General features: G+C 41.2%; 1 protein-coding gene across 1 annotated transcript in view; it reads left to right on the top strand.

The window, feature by feature from the left end:
• The window catches only part of PANK1 (pantothenate kinase 1), a gene marked incomplete at its 5' end in the record, with an annotated part of 50,041 nt that overhangs the window by 24,260 nt on the left and 5,758 nt on the right, over positions 1 to 20,023 (top strand). Inside the window, 4 exons of the mRNA XM_081104308.1 lie at positions 2,369 to 2,721; positions 9,740 to 9,993; positions 14,545 to 14,721; positions 15,219 to 15,342. Of these exons, the coding sequence (XP_080960434.1) occupies positions 2,369 to 2,721; positions 9,740 to 9,993; positions 14,545 to 14,721; positions 15,219 to 15,342 (908 nt within the window). The remainder of the gene's footprint in view (positions 1 to 2,368; positions 2,722 to 9,739; positions 9,994 to 14,544; positions 14,722 to 15,218; positions 15,343 to 20,023) is intronic.

The following is a 20,023-nucleotide window of genomic DNA, read 5'->3' as shown; positions in this document are numbered from 1 at the left end:
TTCCAAGTTCTCATACATGATAGTTTTACCAAATGCTTTGCCAGCCTCCAGAATTTGTTTCCTCACTCCCTGATGCCTGCCTCTAGGCCAGTGTCACACTTTTTGTTGCTGTTGAATAGGCCAGGTTCTATTGCAGTAACAGACAATTCCCATATCTCAGTAGTTTAAAGAACAAATATTTATTTCATGCTCATGCTGTCACTGAGGATTGTCTGCATCCTCACTCCAGGACCTAGGCTGACAGATCAGCCACTACCTGGAATACTTCCGATTGCTATGGGAAAGTTCTAGAGGGTCTCATGCCTGGCCTGGAAGCAATGACCTACTCATCAGTTCTTGCTTTTAAAGCAGGTTTCCTTCAGCATTGTTTTTGAGCTGTATTCATGTTGAAACCTATACATCTAGCTGATTTAACTACTTATCTATAGCACCTGGTTTTATGAGCTTTAAGCTTCTATTTTGGGCACACCTCACTATGGTAGGAACCATTTTGAATGAGCAGATCAGTTCACCTGTTGCATAAGTCTTCTTGGGCAATTTGAACCTCATCTACTGAACATTCTTGATGAATAGTCTAGAAATTTTTGAAAATGACATCTGGTGTAAGACGGAGGAGTGAAGGATGAAGGCAAACATCCTGTATCTGGACCCACCATCACTTCTGGCAGACATGAAACAGATTCTTATCAGTGGTTCAGCTGAATTTATCTAAACATCTGGGTATCCTGGATTAAAGAGCTAGTGAATCATAGTGGTAACTGCGTTGGGAAGTCCTTCCTTCCTCTTCTTTTCTATCTCTTCTGCAGCTTGTGTAAGGGGAGTGTCACTTTAGGGAGACCTTGATATCAGGAAGAGAAAATAAAACTACATTTGAAATATGACAGTGTTCTATAAAAGCATTAAAATATGAATATAAAAACCTCCAGTTTTTCATGAAGGTAAACTAATACAGTATTCCAATTCTGTTCCCTTTTGCCTTAACCAAAACTACTGATAAAACATGTGCCTGAATTTTCAGAACCTGACACACTTTTTCTCACTGTTTTGTTAAGTTGCCCACAGAAGCTTTGAAATGGCTGAAAAATGAGCTGGAGGTGAAGCAGGAAGAAGAAACCTGGACTCTTAAGTAACATAATGTTTAGGTGCCCCTGTTGCATTTTGAAAAGTGAGACTTTGTGCAGTTGCCTATCCCTACCAAACAAAAGGCCATGTAGCAATGCTTTATCCCAGAGGCCCAGTGACAGGCGTGGCTGGATGAAGATGGATTTCTGGTGCAGAACTAGATTATTTTCTGGGTTTCACACTGCTGTTCTGTCCATTCTGTCCTGAGATGGTCCCTAATTCTCATTATCACTGAATACTGAATTCTTTTTTTTTTTTTTTTTTTTTTTTTTTTACTTCGGTGTGTGCTGAAAGTTCTAAGTGTAGAATTTTCTCCATCTCCTCCCCATCTCTAGCCTCCACCCAAACAACCTGCTCATCTTGCTACCCCCTAAAAATAATAACAACATTTCTGTGGTCTCATATAATCACAAACATAGGGGTCTTTCTTCTGTCTCTGCTCCTTCCCCTCTCTCACACTCACCTCTTTTTCTTTTCAAACCAGGTAGGATACATACATACATATATTATACTTTCTGACTCTTTTGTTTTCTCTAACAGAAAGGAAGAAAGAAAGGAGATGTAACAGGAGCTGTTCTCCTTAGAATCCCACCACCATAGGGGTCATTATATCTGCCCATCACCTCTGATATTCCACATTTTCTCCCCTTCTGCTTCCTATTTATTTAAAGCAGTGGAGTCACACCTTAGGAAGTCAGTTCATGGAGGCAAAAAGCAAATGCTGTAAAAATTATCATTGCAAAGTGCCCTGGGAGGTACCGTGAGGATTAGCTGTCCATATGCCATCTATCGACACACCTAGCACAGCTGGGTTTTCCTCTGGCATCAGAAGAGGCCATTTTTCTTTGGTTAAAGTTCTGATAAAATAGTTAGCATTTGGGAGCCATGCTATATGCAAAATACATATTTTTTAAGTTTTGGAACTGCACCCATCTTGGTGAGATTTCAAGCCCTGAGCAGCACATGAGTATTGAGACTGGCTTAGGGAACTGCAGACCCTGTTTCTCAGCTCAGCGTCAATCCCGACGCAGACTCTAATTGAGTGGAGTATGGGCAGAATCATGGGCACCATTTAAATTGTGAATTTCTCCTTGCCTGTCTTTTCTTTTGGTGCATATATTTGAAATCGAGTAAACGGAATGTTAAATGCACATGCAGATGTGGCACCATAGCATTTCGTGACTGAAGATTAAAAAATCACTTATTTGCATGCATAGAATTCAGTGGCACTGTCTTTCTGTCCTAGCATTCCCATGGTTTGGCATGGATATCGGTGGAACCCTGGTCAAATTGGTCTACTTTGAGCCAAAGGATATTACAGCTGAAGAGGAACAAGAGGAAGTGGAGAACCTGAAGAGCATCCGGAAGTATTTGACTTCCAACGTTGCTTATGGGAAAACCGGGATCCGAGATGTCCACCTGGAATTAAAAAACTTGACCATGTGTGGACGCAAAGGGAACCTGCACTTCATCCGCTTCCCCAGCTGTGCCATGCACATGTTCATTCAGATGGGCAGCGAAAAGAACTTCTCCAGCCTTCATACCACCCTCTGTGCCACGGGAGGCGGGGCTTTCAAGTTCGAAGAGGACTTCAGAATGGTAAGTGGGTTTGTCCTTGTTAAAAACAGCCGAACCACCTCTTAGAGAAAGAAAACCTCTGATATGTTCATAAGCATGGCATCTCATAGCAAAGGACTAGACGACTATTAACTAGCCTTGGGAGTTTGAACAAGTGCACTTCACCTCTCTGTGCCTCAGTTACCTCATCTATTGAATAGTTACTACCTCCTAGGGTTGTTACATGGAGGATTAGACGAGGTAATATGTACCTGGCACTTCATTAATGCTCAAAAAATGTGTTGCCATTCTCAACTTTTGTTATAATTAGTGCTGCACAGTATGCTAAAGACAATATGATATAAAACTCCCTTTCGAGTTTTCCTCAGACCCTACACAATTTCTTGAAAAGCATAATCACTGAGTCAGTTTTATAGGTATGTAGACTGAGGCCCACAGGAAAGGTTCTCTAGAAATCTTACTATCTAAAAATCTTACTAAAAATTATTACTTCTGTCTACCCATTTGCACTGTCTTTTTGTTTTATGAATGCCATTCAAAAGTTTTGCTCACAAACAAAAAAAATGAAATCTTTGATAGGTGAGTTCCTTTATTAATGAACACGATGTAGGAGGTGCTACATAATAAGAATAGTGCCGTATCCTGACTGGAGGTACATTCCAACTCGGTGTTGCTCATTTAGATTTGACAAATTTAGCTCAGTGGAAGGTATGAATGAATCACATGGAGCCCAAACTTTGCCTTTATTTAGCAATCCCTTAACACCTAAATGTTCCCATTTGCCTGTCTGTACAGTCAAGGTAATCTTTGTACTGTCCAGCCTCATCTCACAGGGAATAAAGTGAGAAGAAAATGAATAATAGGTGGAGAAAAGAAAGGAAACGAGACTAACAGAAGTGATGGAACATAGGAGAAGGAAGGGTTGGGAGATTTGGGGATTAGTCCTGCCAGAAAGCTGAAAATATAGTGAGGGTAAGAGGTAAAATACAGTGAGGTAAGCCTAGAGTACAGATCACTGGCATTTTGTCATGGAAGTAATGGACATGTGCTGCTGAGGCAAGCACTGCCATGGAACTAATATAATCCTGTCTTGTCATAAAGTCTATTATTAATAAATTAATGAGGCAGTGCATTACTCATGGTATTAAGCCATAATGAAAACTGCATTAGTATCGTCAAAGGTAACATCGTTTATCTCATTGATTGTTCTAAATCAGCAGTTCTCAACCTGTGGGTCGCGACCCCTTTGGCGGTCGAATGACCCTTTCACAGGGGTCACCTAAGACCATCCTGCATATCAGATATTTACATTACGATTCATCACAGTAGCAACATTACAGTTATGAAGTAGCAACGAAAATAATTTTATGGTTGGGTCACAACATGAGAAACTGTATTTAAAGGGCCAGAAGGTTGAGAACCACTGTATCTAAATAGTGTCTAGAAGAGCTGGCAATGGAGTCCTACCAACAGTATCCTGAGACTAATTATCTTCAGGTTTTGGCTTTTTTCTTTTGTGTCCCCTTTCCCTACCCAGCAGTAGAATTAAGAGTTTCTAGGAGTGCCCCCTTGATAAGAGGTGGGGCATCACCAAAATTCTGATTCAGGCAAAAGGAATGCTGACCCAACCCTATTGCTGTCAAGCTCACTAGTTTTCTCACTATTTGTCCTTCCCTGGAGAGCCTGAAATGAACCAAGGTGACCTGGAGCGTTTAAGCAACATCCATCAGTGCCTCCATCTCTCCTCTGGGGTAATGTGTGTTCTAGGAGGAAGTTACTCAATGGTTGTTGGCCGTGAGCAAGTGTGTTTCTCAAGATTCTGGACTGGGAAAGGACACAACTTATTACAACCAAGGTGAAGCCTGCAGGCAAGCTGTTGGTGCCTAAGGGAGCAGGGTTATGTGCCAGCCATGTGCCACTTAACGACGGGAAATGTTCTGAGAAACTTCATTGCTATGCAAACATAGAGTACACTTACACAAATCTACAGGCTATAGCCATACAATACAATAGCCACCATACAATATAATAACATACTGCTCCTAGACTACAAGCCTGTATGCATGTTACTGTAAAAAACAACATGAGATTAAAACACAAAAGAAAATGATACAATCACGAGATGTGGTAAGCACCAGACTCATGAGGCTGCTGCTGGCGTAACATGGCATACTATTTGACAGCAAACTTATTGTTTGTTTGTTTATTTATTTTTAAAATCTTTATTGTTTAAAGCATTACATAAGTCTTCTTTTCCCCCCATAGACCTCTCCTTAACCACCCCCAGCATATGCCCTCACCCCCCTCCTGTCTGTGTCCATTGGTTATGCTCATATGCATGCATACGAGCAACCAAGTTCTTTGGTTGATCTCTTACTCCCGCCTTCCCTCATAGTTTGGACAGTCTGTTCGATGCTTCTATGACTCTGGTTCTATTTTTGTTCATCAGTTTATGTTGTTCATTAAACTTATTGTTTTTTTGTTTTTTTTGAATACATTTTTTATTGATTTCAGAGAGGAAAGGAGAGGGAGAGAGAAATAGAAAGATCTATGATGAGAGAGAATCATTGATCGGCTAACTCCTGCACGTCCCCTACTGGGGATTGAACCCGCAACCTGGGCATGTACCCTTGACCAAAATTGAACCTGGGACCCTTCAGTCCACAGGCTGACACTCTATTCACTAAGCCAAACCAGGTAGGGCCAGATGGGTGTTTTTAAAAATCTGAGTAATTAGGACTCACTAAAGATGTTCAGCAGACCCTGAATAATTAGCAGTTATGTCTGATGACTGTATCCTGTTCATATATGGTAAATGTACTTAAAGTTCATATTCTTCATCCAATTTAGAAGGAACAAGAAAGAGCTATAAACCATGAGACAATATTAAATTAGACCTCTGTGTAGAATATTTAGTACAATGTGTAGAGGAGATGTTTGTTTGTTGCTAGCACTTACTTTGAAATGATTTTGAGGGGAAAGTTGAGATAGTAGTGTTCGCTTTGCTTAGATTATTTGCCCTAACAGGTTTTCCTTTTTCCCTAGCATAGTTTCAGGATGTCCAGCTGGACAGATTGTGTCTCTGTCCATGTTTGTGATGTTGTCTCTGGACATGGCTATTGATATTGTCGACAGACTTCTGATTAATTTTTAAGCAGCTTAACCTATGATCCCAAGACTGATGAAATTTCTACTTTTCCGTTTGGGTGATCCAGGAAGTGATAACTTTCCTGTTTCAATTTAACAAATGTTTATTGAGTGTCTATTATGGACAGGCCTTTGATCATGGTGCTCAGGGGCATCCACTGGACCAGAAAACAAACCAGAATGTGACAGATGCTCTGAGCGTCATAGAGGAGGCTGAGGAATCCAGGACTGAGAGAGTAGCATTTGCACTGCTATGTCTCACTATAGTCTTAGGTCTCCAGATGGATGTTTTTAAAAAAATATATATTGATTTCAGAGAGAAGGGAGAGGGAGAGAGAGGAACATCAATGATGAGAGAATCATTGATCAGCTGCCTCCTGCATGCCCCCTACTGGGGACCGAGTCCACAACCCCGGGCATGTGCCCTTGACTGGAATCGAACCCAGGACTCTGCAGTCCGCAGGCCAATGCTCTATCCACTGAGCCAGACGAGCTAGAGCTCCAGATGGGTTTATATTTCCAGCATTACCCCCTTAAAATGTATATAATTGTGTACATCTCACACAAAAGTTTCACTTGGGAAAAAAAGAAAATGCTTGGAACCTTTTATGAGATAGACTTAATTTATTGCCAGGTATCACTTAGAATGATTGTTTGGGTGCATCACCTTGTCAGTAACCTGTTCTAACTAATTCCGTCCTGCAGCGACAGCTTCAGTGGGTTTTGTTGATTGGGAAGTTCAGATGAGTGACACAAAGTCAAACGTTTTCTTCTAGCTGTTAACTTTTGTAGTGAAGATGATGCCCTTTTTGGAAAAATAGCTTAGTACTTTTATAGGTTGTTTCCAGAACCCAGAAGCAGTACCCATTAAGAATGAAGAATGAAGATGACATCTTCATTAAGAATGAAGATGACAGCCCTAACCTGTTTGGCTCAGTGGATAGAGCGTCGGCCTGTGGACTGAAAGGTCCCAGGTTCGATTCCAGTCAAGGGCATGTACCTTGGTTGCTGGCACATCCCCAGTGGGGGTTGTGCAGGAGGCAGCTGATTAATGTTTCTCTATCATTGATGCTTCTAACTCTCTATCCCTCTCCCTTCCTCTCTGTAAAAAATCAATTATATATATATAAAATGATACAATCACGAGATGTGGTAAGCACCAGACTCATGAGGCTGCTGCTGGCGTAACATGGCATACTATTTGACAGCAAACTTATTGTTTGTTTGTTTATTTATTTTTAAAATCTTTATTGTTTAAAGCATTACATAAGTCTTCTTTTCCCCCCATAGACCTCTCCTTAACCACCCCCAGCATATGCCCTCACCCCCCTCCTGTCTGTGTCCATTGGTTATGCTCATATGCATGCATACGAGCAACCAAGTTCTTTGGTTGATCTCTTACTCCCGCCTTCCCTCATAGTTTGGACAGTCTGTTCGATGCTTCTATGACTCTGGTTCTATTTTTGTTCATCAGTTTATGTTGTTCATTAAACTTATTGTTTTTTTGTTTTTTTTGAATACATTTTTTATTGATTTCAGAGAGGAAAGGAGAGGGAGAGAGAAATAGAAAGATCTATGATATATCTTTAATATATATATATAGATCTATGATCTATATATATATATATTAAAAAAGAATGAAGATGAGAGAAGACAGCAAAGCTGTGGGAGATATTTGCAAGTTGTATCACGTAGGGAAAGTTATTAAGCTCTATGAGCCTTAACCATAGAATAATGATAATAGTACCTAGTTGTAGGGTTTCGTGAGAATTAGATGATCTAGTACAGGTGCTTGGCATGTAGTAAATGATAAATACCAGTTATTACTTTCTTAAATAGGTTTTAAAAAACATTTAATTTAGACTGTATAAATTTTCTTCATTAATTGGTTCAGTTTCAGGTTGGTGATTGCTAGATTTTTTTCTTTTTTTTCTTTTTGGTCATGGAAAATTATCATCAACCCAGACCTCAGGACCAGTAATAATAAAGAGAATGAGTTAAACTTTGAGGATGCAAAGTGGCCACTTGCTCCTGGCCAAACAAATCATTTCCCTTTACTTTTTTCCCTCTGTACCTAGGGCAGTGGTCGGCAAACTCATTAGTCAATAGAGCCAAATATCAACAGTACAACGATTGAAATTTCTTTTGAGAGCCAAATTTTTTAAACTTAAACTATATAAGTAGGTATATTGTTATTAACTTAATTAGGGTACTCCTAAGCTGGCCTTTGCTAAAAACGTCCTTGCCCTAGCCAGTTTGGCTCAGTGGATGGAGCATCAGCCTGCAGACTGAAGGGTCCCAGGTTCGATTCCGGTCGAGGGCATGTTCCTTGGTTGTGGGCACATCCCCAGTGGGGGGTATGCAGGAGGCAGTTGGTCGATGTTTCTCTTTCATCGATGTTTCTAACTCTCTATTCCTCTTCCTTTCTCTCTGTAAAACGTCAATAAAATATATTAAAAAACAAACAAACAAACAAACATCCTCAATCTGATTGAGGTATGCTCGCTGAGGTCGACCCCTTCCAACCCTCCCATCCACACTCATCTTGTATACTTGTTTCGTCTATCTCCTTTCGTTCATCCTCTCTATATGTCCAAACCATCTCAACATACCTTTCTCAATCCTCGACACTACATCTTCTTTCACTCTACAACGTTCCCTAAAATTACCTTGATAAACTTTACTTAAAGTTTTAAGTCAACTTCACACTGTACGTGCGCGCCCGCACGTGGTATTTTGTGGAAGAGCCACACTCAAGGGGCCAAAGAGCCACATGTGGCTCGTGAGCCATGGTTTGCTGACCACTGTCCTAGGAGAATAGGAGTGTTTGTCTCATAAGAGCATGAAAGGACTCTGAGGCCGCACCAGCTATTAATAAAAGAGCCCATATTTGTTGAGTCCCTTGTGTATGCCAAGCCCCGTGCAAGCGTTTTTCATATATTATTATCATGTAATCTTCACAACAACTCTATGCATTGGGTGTTACTATCCTCATTTTACAGATGAGGAGATGAGGCTTCAGGAGTTAAGTATGAGACTCAGAATTCAAAGCCAGGTCTGCCTACCTGTAAAGCCAGGCCTGAGAAAATGGGAATTGGACTTTGTGGGCTCAGGAGATTGTCCCCCACTTCCAGGCTCAGCGTGCCATCCTCGGGACCTCAAGTCCTGCCAATGAAGTGTAGGATTCTTGCTGCTTTTAGAACATTCTCACCCTCTTCACCTTGGGGGAGAGCTCCTATCTCAGTGGTATGCTCTACTTGTTTCCTGTGGCTGCGGTAACAAGTCACCACCACCTTAGTGTCTTCAGACAACAGGAATCTATTCAGTTGTAGTTCTGGTGGCCCGAATGAATCCAGGGGCTGATTGACAGGACCACACTTCCTGCAGAGGCTTTGGGACAGATGCCATTCCTTGCCTCTTTCAGCTCCTGGTGGCTGCTGGCTTTCCGTGGCTTGTGGTGCAACTCTCCAATCTCTTCATCTTGGCAAGGCCTTCTCGGTGTCTATCAGACCTTTCCTGAGTGTCTCATTGGAGTCCCATTAGATAACCCAGGATGCAACATCCTTAACTTAATAACATCTGCAAAAAGCCCCCTCTTCCATATAGGGTAACATTCACAGGTTCTGAGAATTAGGACATGGGCATTATCTTTCAGGGGCCACCCTTCAACCCACACTACACAGTAGCGAGATGCTTTTCTAGCAGCCAGTCAAGCTACCTCCCCTCAGCGCGAACTGCGGGCAGAGAGGAAGTCTGAAGTCTGGCCAAGGCTACTGATCATCAAGATTTACAACTTGGTGTTTCAGTGACACATTTTAAGTCCCCCTAAATGTCTCTGGCACCTCCCCTAAGGCCATGGCAGCCTTTATCACAAGATTTTGTTCTCTTTTAGATCGCAGACCTGCAGCTCCATAAACTGGACGAACTGGATTGTCTGATTCAGGGCCTGCTCTACGTCGACTCCGTCGGCTTCAATGGCAAGCCAGAATGTTACTATTTTGAAAATCCCACAAATCCTGAATTGTGTCAAAAAAAGCCGTACTGCCTTGATAACCCGTACCCTATGCTGCTGGTGAACATGGGCTCAGGGGTCAGCATCCTAGCAGTGTACTCCAAGGACAACTATAAAAGAGTTACAGGGACCAGGTAAATGTGGTGTCACTAGTAAACCTTTTTATACTTAAACCCAGGTCTCTTCCTTGAAGACCAATTTTTAAAAACATTATTTACAGTGAATACATCTTCAAAAGAAAGTTCTTACCCTCTGTCAACCAAAAAGGGTTTATTGGGTACATTATGAGGGTGATTTATATAAAGGTAATAAAACACAGTCCTTGTCCTGTTGGAAACTGATCAGGTTGAGGGAAGAAGGGTCATACACCATCTTGTGGAACCACCTTGGTGCCTAGCTTGGGATGAATTGCTTGAAATAATAGGTCATTGCAACCAGTAAACCCAACTGGATTATAAGGAATGTCTGTTACCCTCAGGTACATGCTCCAGCCGAAAACTGGATTAGTCGGCATACCTCGCAGGGAATTTTGGAATGTAATAGACAGGAAAGCAGCCCTGTCACCACAGTTGGGTAGAGTGCCTTGTTTTTCAGTGCATACAGCTTACATACCCAAGGGCAGATGGCTCAGCCTTCATATATATATATATATATATATATATATATATATATATGTAAATTTCAGAGAGGAAGGGAGAGGGAGAGATGGAAGCATCAATGATGAGAGAGAGTCATTGATTGGCTGCCTCCTGTATGCCCCCTGCGGGGATCGAGCCTGCAACCCAGGCATGTGCCCTTGACCAGAATCGAACACGGGACCCTTCAGTCCACAGGCCGATCCCCTGTCCACTGAGCCAAACCAGCTAGGGCTCAGCTTCTTCTTAATGGGAATTCAACCTGGGAAAAGGATCTGGGGTCAGAAACCTGAGATCCTGGCAGAAACAAAATTAAATAAGGTTTTTCTTCTAAGAGAAGAATTTGGTATGAATGTTGCTCCAACTTATTGGACCACAGAACCCATTTTTGGAGGAACAACTTAAGGAACGAGTGCTGTATGAAATATGGTTTGGGACGTGATATTGAAACCATTGTTTTTGATGGATGAAGATAGCGTGTAACTTCTCTGGGCCTCGGTTATCCTCATTTGTACCGTGAAGGGGGTTGTTTCTTAGAGAGTTTGTACAGGCTTTTCCAGTACTGGAGTTCTGCAGTATTATTCACCCATTAGGATGAGAGCACTGCTTTCTACACCATTTCCATGACTTGTGATGGATCTATAAAAATCAGTGGTTCTCATTGGGGAAAGGAAGATTAATGCCCCGAGGGCATCTTGGCAATTTCTAGAGGCTTTTTTTTTAGTTTTCCCAACTGGAGGTGGGATACTACTGGCAACTAGTAGCTAGGGGTTAGGGGGCTCCCTACAACAAAAAAGAAAAAAGTACTACACCCTAAAAATCAGTAGTGCTGGTGTTGAGAAACCCTGGCTTACACACACGTGCACATGCACACACACACACACACACACACACACTAGTACATACAGGTTCTGACTGAATTCTGCTTGTGTCCAGAACATAGGTTTTGGTGTGTAAGTTAGTTGCCACTAGGCATACATTTTCTAGCTGAGAATACAGAACTAAGCCTTCCTGCCTCCACAATAATCACACTGACCCCAGGGCCTCAGTAGGACTGTCAGGCCCATTAGAGGCAAATGAATATTTCAGCTGAGCTGGTTTTACCTCAGAGTGATTTTCTGACAAAGGCACAATTCTTAAGAAACTACAGACTTCCTCCCAGGAGTTGTTGACTCCTAAGGTAACAACAAGCTAAACATTCTCCACAATTAGAGATATTTATAAAATATTGTTGATTAACACTTAAATTCATGAATTACAGGTAAACTTTCTCAAACTTGGGACATCCAGGGACTTGGGGGTCATCTTCTTGAATAGCTACTAATGAAGTAATGGTGGTGCCTGCCTTCTAGTCCATGTGTAATAATGCCTGTAAATTTCAGTTACTGGTAAATGCTCCATTAATGACCAGCGCTTTGCAATCATCAGCAAATCCCGCCTGGATGTCCAAGCTTAGCTACAAGCTCTCTCTAACCAGTCATTGTGGGAATGGCTACAGGAGAATGAATGTTAATAAACAGCCCTCCCAGGGGCTGCCACAGGTAGGGCAGGCGAATGAGACACCAGTCTGGGCCTCAGATCCTTCTTGTCCAACCAGAGTTGTTATACCAATGTTTTCTTTTGATCCCAGTTAGGAAGCCACTGATATAAAACAGTTGTGGTCAGCAGTGACCATCAGTGTGTGGAACAGATTTTGGCAGTCATTGATCTAAGCAAATGTTGTGAGCCCATAGCTGTAATTCCAGGTTGCTTTACTATCCTATTTCCTCATTAAGCATTTTTATTTTTAGGAAGTCACGTCATTACAGAATAACAGTTTTATTTTAAATATGCTTTCTAATGGTTTGCTTCAGTGTTCTGTGCAGTCTAATGCATCTTCAATTAGGTAGCCAGTGTGTTTTTTTCTATCGACACATTCCAATTTTACTATTAGAGTCAGTGACAAGCCAAAACCGCAGGACTTTACAATTGACATTGTTAGAATTTGTGGCCTATTAAAAGAGGAATGTAAAGAATTTTGAAACTTCTGTGAAAGTTGTAGTGCCGCTTATCTCATTATTCTGGAATCTATTTTAAGAGCACAAGCACTCGGTAATTGAAGGTTTCTTCTACTTTTCCCTAAAATCTCTTACTTTCAAGGTTGCTTGTTTTTGTTTTTGTTTTTTTAAAAAAATCAACAGCTGTTTCTAGTGATATGTTTTTGTCTATCCTTTGCTGAGAGTCTTGTGTGCCTGCCGAAACAACCAGATGTGTCACTATGAACAAGAGAATCACTTGATTAAGTAACGTTTAGCAGGCTGGGGATATTAATAAAGTGCTCTTCTACGACTGTGCATTCTCCCCTGCTCTCTGCAGTGTGCCAGCTGTGCAAACGCATGCTCGCTTCCCCATTCAGCTCCGAGTCTTGTCTGGAGTCGCCTGTCATTTCCCAGTCATACCAAGCCCTTGTTCTCTTTCACTCACACCGACAACATCAGTTGATGAGTTGCCTTCTTTCTAAGTCAGCCAGTAACTTCAGTTGCCTATGTTTGGAGTAGGTTGTTGAATGCCTTGATGAGTACCAGTCTCTGATGTTCAAAGAAAGGTTGTATCGAGGAAAGATAAAGCTAAAAAGAAATAGGAGCAAACACTTAATTATGCAGAGAGAAAACAAGACAAATCCATCGGGCAAGCAAAAAACCCCCAAAACAAAACAAAACAACCAAAAAAGCAGTGTTCCCATTAAAACACAGTAGTAGCTTTGCAGGTTAGACTGAAACTGACACCAGAGCATAACCCGCCATGTTAAATGTAAATGAAGGTAAACTTTCTCAGAGGAAATCCAAAATTTCCACTGTGACTGGGTTGTCAAGGCAACAGTGTCCACGGAGCTCTTTATATCCTGATGGCACTGCACCTACAGTTGGATAGCTGCCACTGCTGGTGCCTAGCTACCGCTTTTCCATGAGGACCCTTAATTTTCATCCAGTATGTATTTTTCTAAGAATCAGTAGTTATAAAATACTACATACAGTTTGCGTTAGCTGTGATTTAAAGTGCCTATCTACAGTCTGATACCTCCTGGTTAGTAGTTATGGACAGCAAATTTACAGTACCCTAAGTTTTCTTATTTCAAATTTAAGTTAGAAATAACCTTAATCTCAACCTGAATTTTCTTTTAGAAGCTAGTATCCAAACACATAAGGGGTTTCCAGGGCTAACAGCTCTTGGAGCTTCAGAACAAATTGATGTGAGCAATTAACTCTTCACCTTTAGCATTCTGTGAGGTGAACAGGGAGTAATGCTCACGGCCATGTCAGTGCTCCTTGTGCTACCTGGAGTTCACTAGTCAGCTCTACTTTGAATCTGCTGTTTTTTCCCTCAGGTAACTTTGTTATTAACACACTATTTTAGCACATAGTTTGAGCTTTGGAACCATTTTGTGCCCTCCCCCCCCCCCCACCCCCCTTTTTTTAAAACTAGTTTTGACTCTTGGTGGTAAGTAAAATATTAAAAACTTTTTCCAGAGTCTCCTAGAAACAAATATAATATGAGATCAACTAGTGGCTTCCTTTCAGAAATTTCCAAGGAGGTTACATGAGATGATCTCAGCTAGAGTCAAGCGAGGTCAGGTGAAAGGTACAGCTTTGGGGCTGGCTGTTCCTGCCTGAGTACCAGCTCATATTTGCCACCAGAGTTTGGCTCCATTATTTCTCTGCTAGTTATCTACTACTTTCAGACCACCCAAATAAAAGCAATCGATTTGGCTTCCTTTTATAGGTGGGGAGACTGAGACATTAGTGGCTAAGGTGAAGGTCTCACAACAGAAATCAGTGAGAATTCCTCTGGTTTTGCTCTTGAACTCAGGGACAAGTTTCCCTTGATGTTTCTTTTCCTCTTTTTTAATTCAGTCCACCCTAAAGCTCTTTTGTACCCTAGCACTTTCATGCAAGTGCCTCTTTGTTTTTCTTCTGTTTTTATTAACCTATATTAGTGGTCTTGATGTCGTTGGGGAGTTGGATGGGCATATCTTTAAGTAAAATTTAAAAATAAACATTATTGTTCCTTCAGTCTTGGAGGTGGAACATTCCTAGGTCTATGTTGCTTGCTGACTGGTTGTGAGACCTTTGAAGAAGCTATGGAAATGGCAGCTAAAGGCGACAGCACCAATGTTGATAAGCTGGTGAAGGACATTTACGGAGGAGACTATGAGCGATTTGGCCTTCAAGGATCTGCTGTAGCATCAAGGTAGAGACGAAGTGGCTAGGGACAGTCATGATTAAACACAAGGCAACCTCTCCACCCCGGCTATTCATTTAGTTAATTTTAAATATTTTAACCCACCAGGTGCAACTACCTATGGGATTGGAGTTCAGATTTGATCTCCTGCCCGTCATGATGCACCAAGATGTTTAGCTCTTGATGCTTGTGCTTAAAATAGGGCAGCTTTGAAAGAAGGTTCTGGAAAATGGCAACAGTTTCCTGTTTCATTCTTGTCCAGATATCTAGAGGCATAAAAAAAAAAAAAATCCCCCCCATTAATAGCCATGCTATTTTGTTCCTATTGAGAAAAGGGCAGCCAACCATTCATATTGTAATCTTGTCTGCTTGTAAACCATGGCAGCGAAATCAGGTCATTTGAGTTTGAGCAAAGTTATTCATACAGCTTGCCACAGTACTTTGGTGGAAGCATGGGGTCTGCCTGAGGATGATTTTGAACACTCTCGCTAATATTTCCAACGTAGCTTTGGCAACATGATGAGTAAAGAAAAGCGAGAGTCCATCAGCAAGGAAGACCTCGCCCGAGCCACGCTGGTCACCATCACCAACAACATTGGTTCCATTGCTCGGATGTGTGCACTGAATGAGGTAAGGCCTTCACCTGGGGAAAGCCATGTGTCATTCATATACATCACCTTTGGCAGTGCAATGACTCTTGACCCTTACAAATTACAGTCTTTGAGAAACCTGTCCTTTGTTGTAGTCACACCTTGTAGAACTAGAAGGGTATATGTTGGGGGAGGGGGGGAGGACAAAAGAATATGTGTTTTATTTTTAAGTAGGCATTGGATGATAACAAAACCATCCATGGGAGAAACATGGTAAAATGACAAACCATGCCTTAGCCTCTCTACCATCATTAGTACCATGTACCTACTGAAGTGTGAGGAAAAGCTCTGTGCACCCTTGCAAATATTCGTGGGTAAAGCGTTCCACTTGCAATATTTGATATTCTCTCTGCTTTCAGCTTCTTTACAGTGTTGCCTTGTGGCATGGAGTTCAAGCAGCATTGTACAGGGCTATCAAAGCACAGAGAGCTTGCTACAGCTAAGGCCAGCCAGAACCCCAGGCACAGGAAGAGGTAGAGCTGGTCACAGACAAAATGTACAAAATATTGTAAATTTCCTTTGGGGAAAAATAAGGAACCCTTTTTCTGAAATGTAAGATGTGTAAAGTGGACTGGCTCTTACTGAGCAGTGTTAGGAAGAACAAGAAAGGGGGGTTGCAGGTAATAGGGGAAGTATTAAATAATCACAGTAGCATCAGTAATAGAGTTTCTTAAAGTATAATTTTTATTTTTTTTTAATCCTCACCCGAGGATATTTTTCGATTGATTTTTTAGAGAGAGTGGAAGAGAGAGGGAATGACAGAGAGAAATATCGGTGTGAGAGAAACACATCGATTGGTTGCCTCCTGCACGAGCCCTGACCAGGGCCTGGGCCAGGGAGGAGCCTGCAACCAAGGTACACTCCCTTGACCAGTATCAAACTTGGGACCCTTTGGTTCACAGGTCGATGCTCTACCCACTGAGTCAAACTGGCTCGGTCTAAAATATGATTTTTAATAAATATGACATACATGCAGAAGCAGGTTTAAATTATAAGTGTATAGCCTGTTGAATTATCACACACACACACCTGTACAGTCACCACTCAGGTTAAAAAATAGAACATTACAAGTACTGCAGAAACCCCCTCTAATCCCTATTGAATAGTGGAGTGTTAACCAGGGTGTGAGGCTGCCTCTATGCCAGTTAGGGGCCAGCCCTGCCTTTGATCTCTGGGGTTACAAGAGACACCCTCCTTTCACCATATTGAGTAGAATATGCCACTGGCCTGTTGGTCAGGTTCATGGTTTTTTGTGAGTCCCCATTTCAGATGGATATTAAATGCAAAGCTGATATTCCGGTGAAAGAATGTTTTCGGGAGTCATGCCTTTTCAAAGTCCACTTTGGTCATGCGATTCACTGGAACAGAGAATTTTTTTATATTAACCTTTAAAGAGAGTTTTTCCAAGGAGCCAAACAAGCCCTAAGACCAATCTGTGTGTAGTTGGCTGTACTCATAGACTCTCAAAGGTCAATTCAATGGGAAGAGAGCAATGGATGCCCTTTCCCCTGCTTTCCTCAGAGCTTGAGTGAGCCAGCAGGTTTTTTCACAGGTAGCGTAATCGCTCTAGACTAGAGGGAGGACAACTGATTTTATTTTCAACTTCTGATTTCAGTTTCAGTTTATTTTAAAACCATAGCCAAAGAGGCTGTTTGAAAGTGTCACACACTCGTCTGAGAAACTGTTTTAGAAGTTTCTGTGGAGTTGAATGAATGAGAGGCATCGCCGACAGCCTCAGGCAAGGGCTCTGCTAGCTGATGTCCTGCCAGGGCAGGCTCCCTGTGGACACACCACGTGCCCCGTGAGAGCAGCGATGCAAGTTCTTCTGTTATGGTTTTGCTCCCCGGAGTCACTGATGGGAGAATATTTGATTTCAACCACATGCACTAAATCTAAATTACTTTTGCTGTGGTTATTGGAAAGCCATGACATTTTCCATCCTCTTAAAGTATTTTCAGTCATTTTATTGAAGAGACAATAATGCAAACACGTAATACAGAATTCTGAGACACCAGGTGGGTATTCGGGGAAGGGTGTCACCATGTCCACACTGACCCTCAATGTTAATCCCACTAGAGGCAGCCATTTGTTTTAGTTTAGTTTAGTTTTGTGTTTTTTTAACTCTATATTGTATGTAATATAGGACAAACATATCTTTTGAAAGGTAGCAAGCTCCATATAACATTCTTTTTTTAACAACAGTTTTATTGAGATAGAATCACATGCTACGCCCATGCCATTCACTTTGTACATACTGTTCTACATCCTTCTTGAGTTGTTTATCCACGTTTCAGTATAAAATTGGTGAAGATACAGAAAGGAGGGAGGAATAATAAAGAACCTCCATGTAGCCACCAACTCAGTCCCAACAGTTAAGACTTTGCCATACATGTTTCACCTATCTCTTTTCTTCCTCTTCCTCTCTTTTGTGCTAAAATAATAGAAAGCAAACCCCAGACATTATCAGTCTAACCTACATACTTCAATATACACTCCAGGAAATGTTGCTTCTTGCTTTTTTACATGATAATACATCTTGAGATTGTTCATATATTTATTTTATTTTATTTTATTATTTTTTAAAAAAATATGTTTTATTGATTTTTTACAGAGAGGAAGGGAGAGAGATAGAGAGTTAGAAACATCGATGAGAGAGAAACATCAATCAGCTGCCTCCTGCACATCTCCTACTAGGGATGTGCCCGCAACCCAGGTACATGCCCTTGACCGGAATCGAACCTGGGACCTTTCAGTCCCCAGGCCGACGCTCTATCCACTGAGCCAAACCGGTTTCGGCGAGATGGTTCATATATTTATAATTGCTTCATTTTTTTTGTTTTAATCCTTACTGGATGATATTTTTCCATTGATTTTTAGAGAGAGTGTAGGGCGAGAGACACCAAGAGAGAATCATAGATGTGAGAGAGACACATCAATTGCGTGCCTCCTGCACAGGGATCAAGCCTACAACTGAGGTACATGCTCTTTTCTGGAATCAAACCAGGGACCATTCAGTCTGCGGGCCGGTGCTCTATCCACTGAGCTAAACCTGCTAGGGCTGCTTCATTTTATTAATGGCCATATAGCATCTTAACATGTAGATATGCTATTCTAGATTTGGTCATTTCCCTAATGATATAATGATATTTAGGGTTTTCTAGACCTTGCCACTATTAAAAAATTGTTTTTTACATATACACATACACACCATTTTGCATACATGGAATTATAACTATAGGATCAATTCCTAGAAGGGAAATTGCCAAGTCAAGAGTGTGTTGACTGTAATTTTGACAGATAGAGTTGGTTCTAATTAATTTCCCATCAGCAGAGTTTGTTTCTCCACAGAGAGTCATTAAATCTTTTTATTTTTTTCCAATGTAATAGATAAGAAAAGAAATGCTACCTTATTTTGGTTTCAAAATTGTATTTTATTATGTGAGGCTGAGCATTTTACAAATCTATTTAATAGCCCTGAAGGAGAACTCATTACTGTTCACACATTTTTCTAGTGGATGGTTGGTCTTCTTTTCTTATTAATCTGAAGGAAAGTAATACATTTTATGTTATATGTACTAAAAATATTTTCTGATTATTGCTTTCCATTTGGGTTAGTTAATGGTAATGTTTTTCTCCAGAATAAATATTTGATTTTTTTAAAGTAAATGTGTCTTTTCATGAATTATGGGTATTACACCTTTACTACTTCAGCATTATTTTTATTGTGATATATTTCAGAGACAAAGGAAGAGGGGGAGAGAGATAGAAACATCAATGATGAGAATGAATCATTGATCGGCTGCCTTCTGCACGCTCCCTACTGGGGATCGTGCCTGCAACCTGGGCATGTGCCCTTGGCTGGAATTGAACCTGGGACCCTTTAGTCCACAGGCCAACACTCTATCCACTAAGCCAAACCATCTAGGGCTTCTTTCTCTTTTTTAAAATTTAACATATCTCTCACCCACCTGAAATTTGTTTGAAACAGGGAATGTCCATCAGCTTTTAATGCCGCTTCTATTCCTTCTGCTTTCTACCTGAGTAAAGCAGGACTGGGGTTTTAAGCGATTGACTCCCTCGTTTGGGGGGAAGGTGAAACTCCTAAATTTAATTAAATTCCTCTTTAATCTGAGTTTCTTATTTTGAGTGTTCCTTGCCACCTCTCAGTCTGGGTGGTTTGTGGCTACAGTTTTTATTTGTGGAAATTTATTAATACCACCTCCCGTCCCTCTACTCATGGAAATTTCTCACAGTGGTTAATGGGTTAATGAAGATGCATGGTTTAAACTCGAGACGGTTAAAAGGTGATGTTCCCAGACCCTGTTACTCTTCATAGACTGAACAGAAAATAATGCCAGCTTCCAAGCTCTCTTCCCTTTGATATGAGTGACCATAGCAACTGGCTTTGCGAGTGAGTGAGGGGTGAGCAGCCTCTGCATGGGAGACAGGCCGAGCTCAGTGCTGTGTGTTGTTCAGAATGCAAGTCTGTATCCATGACAACAAAAATACATAAATGTATTTTTTGTTACCATCTCTTAACCCCCATGTTGACCAAACAGGATATTCTAAAAGTAGTAAGTAGTGTTTCTTTTTGTATTCCCTGTGTTAGGCACAGAGCGAACTGAGCAAATACATGAGATGAATAACCCATGCCATGGCCA

Source organism: Myotis nattereri, assembly GCF_964212035.1.
Source record: "Myotis nattereri genome assembly, chromosome: 13".
In the NCBI taxonomy this organism is placed as follows: Eukaryota; Metazoa; Chordata; class Mammalia; order Chiroptera; family Vespertilionidae; genus Myotis; species Myotis nattereri.
Note: the sequence above shows the minus strand (reverse complement) of the source record. Positions and strands in the feature narration are given on the sequence as shown.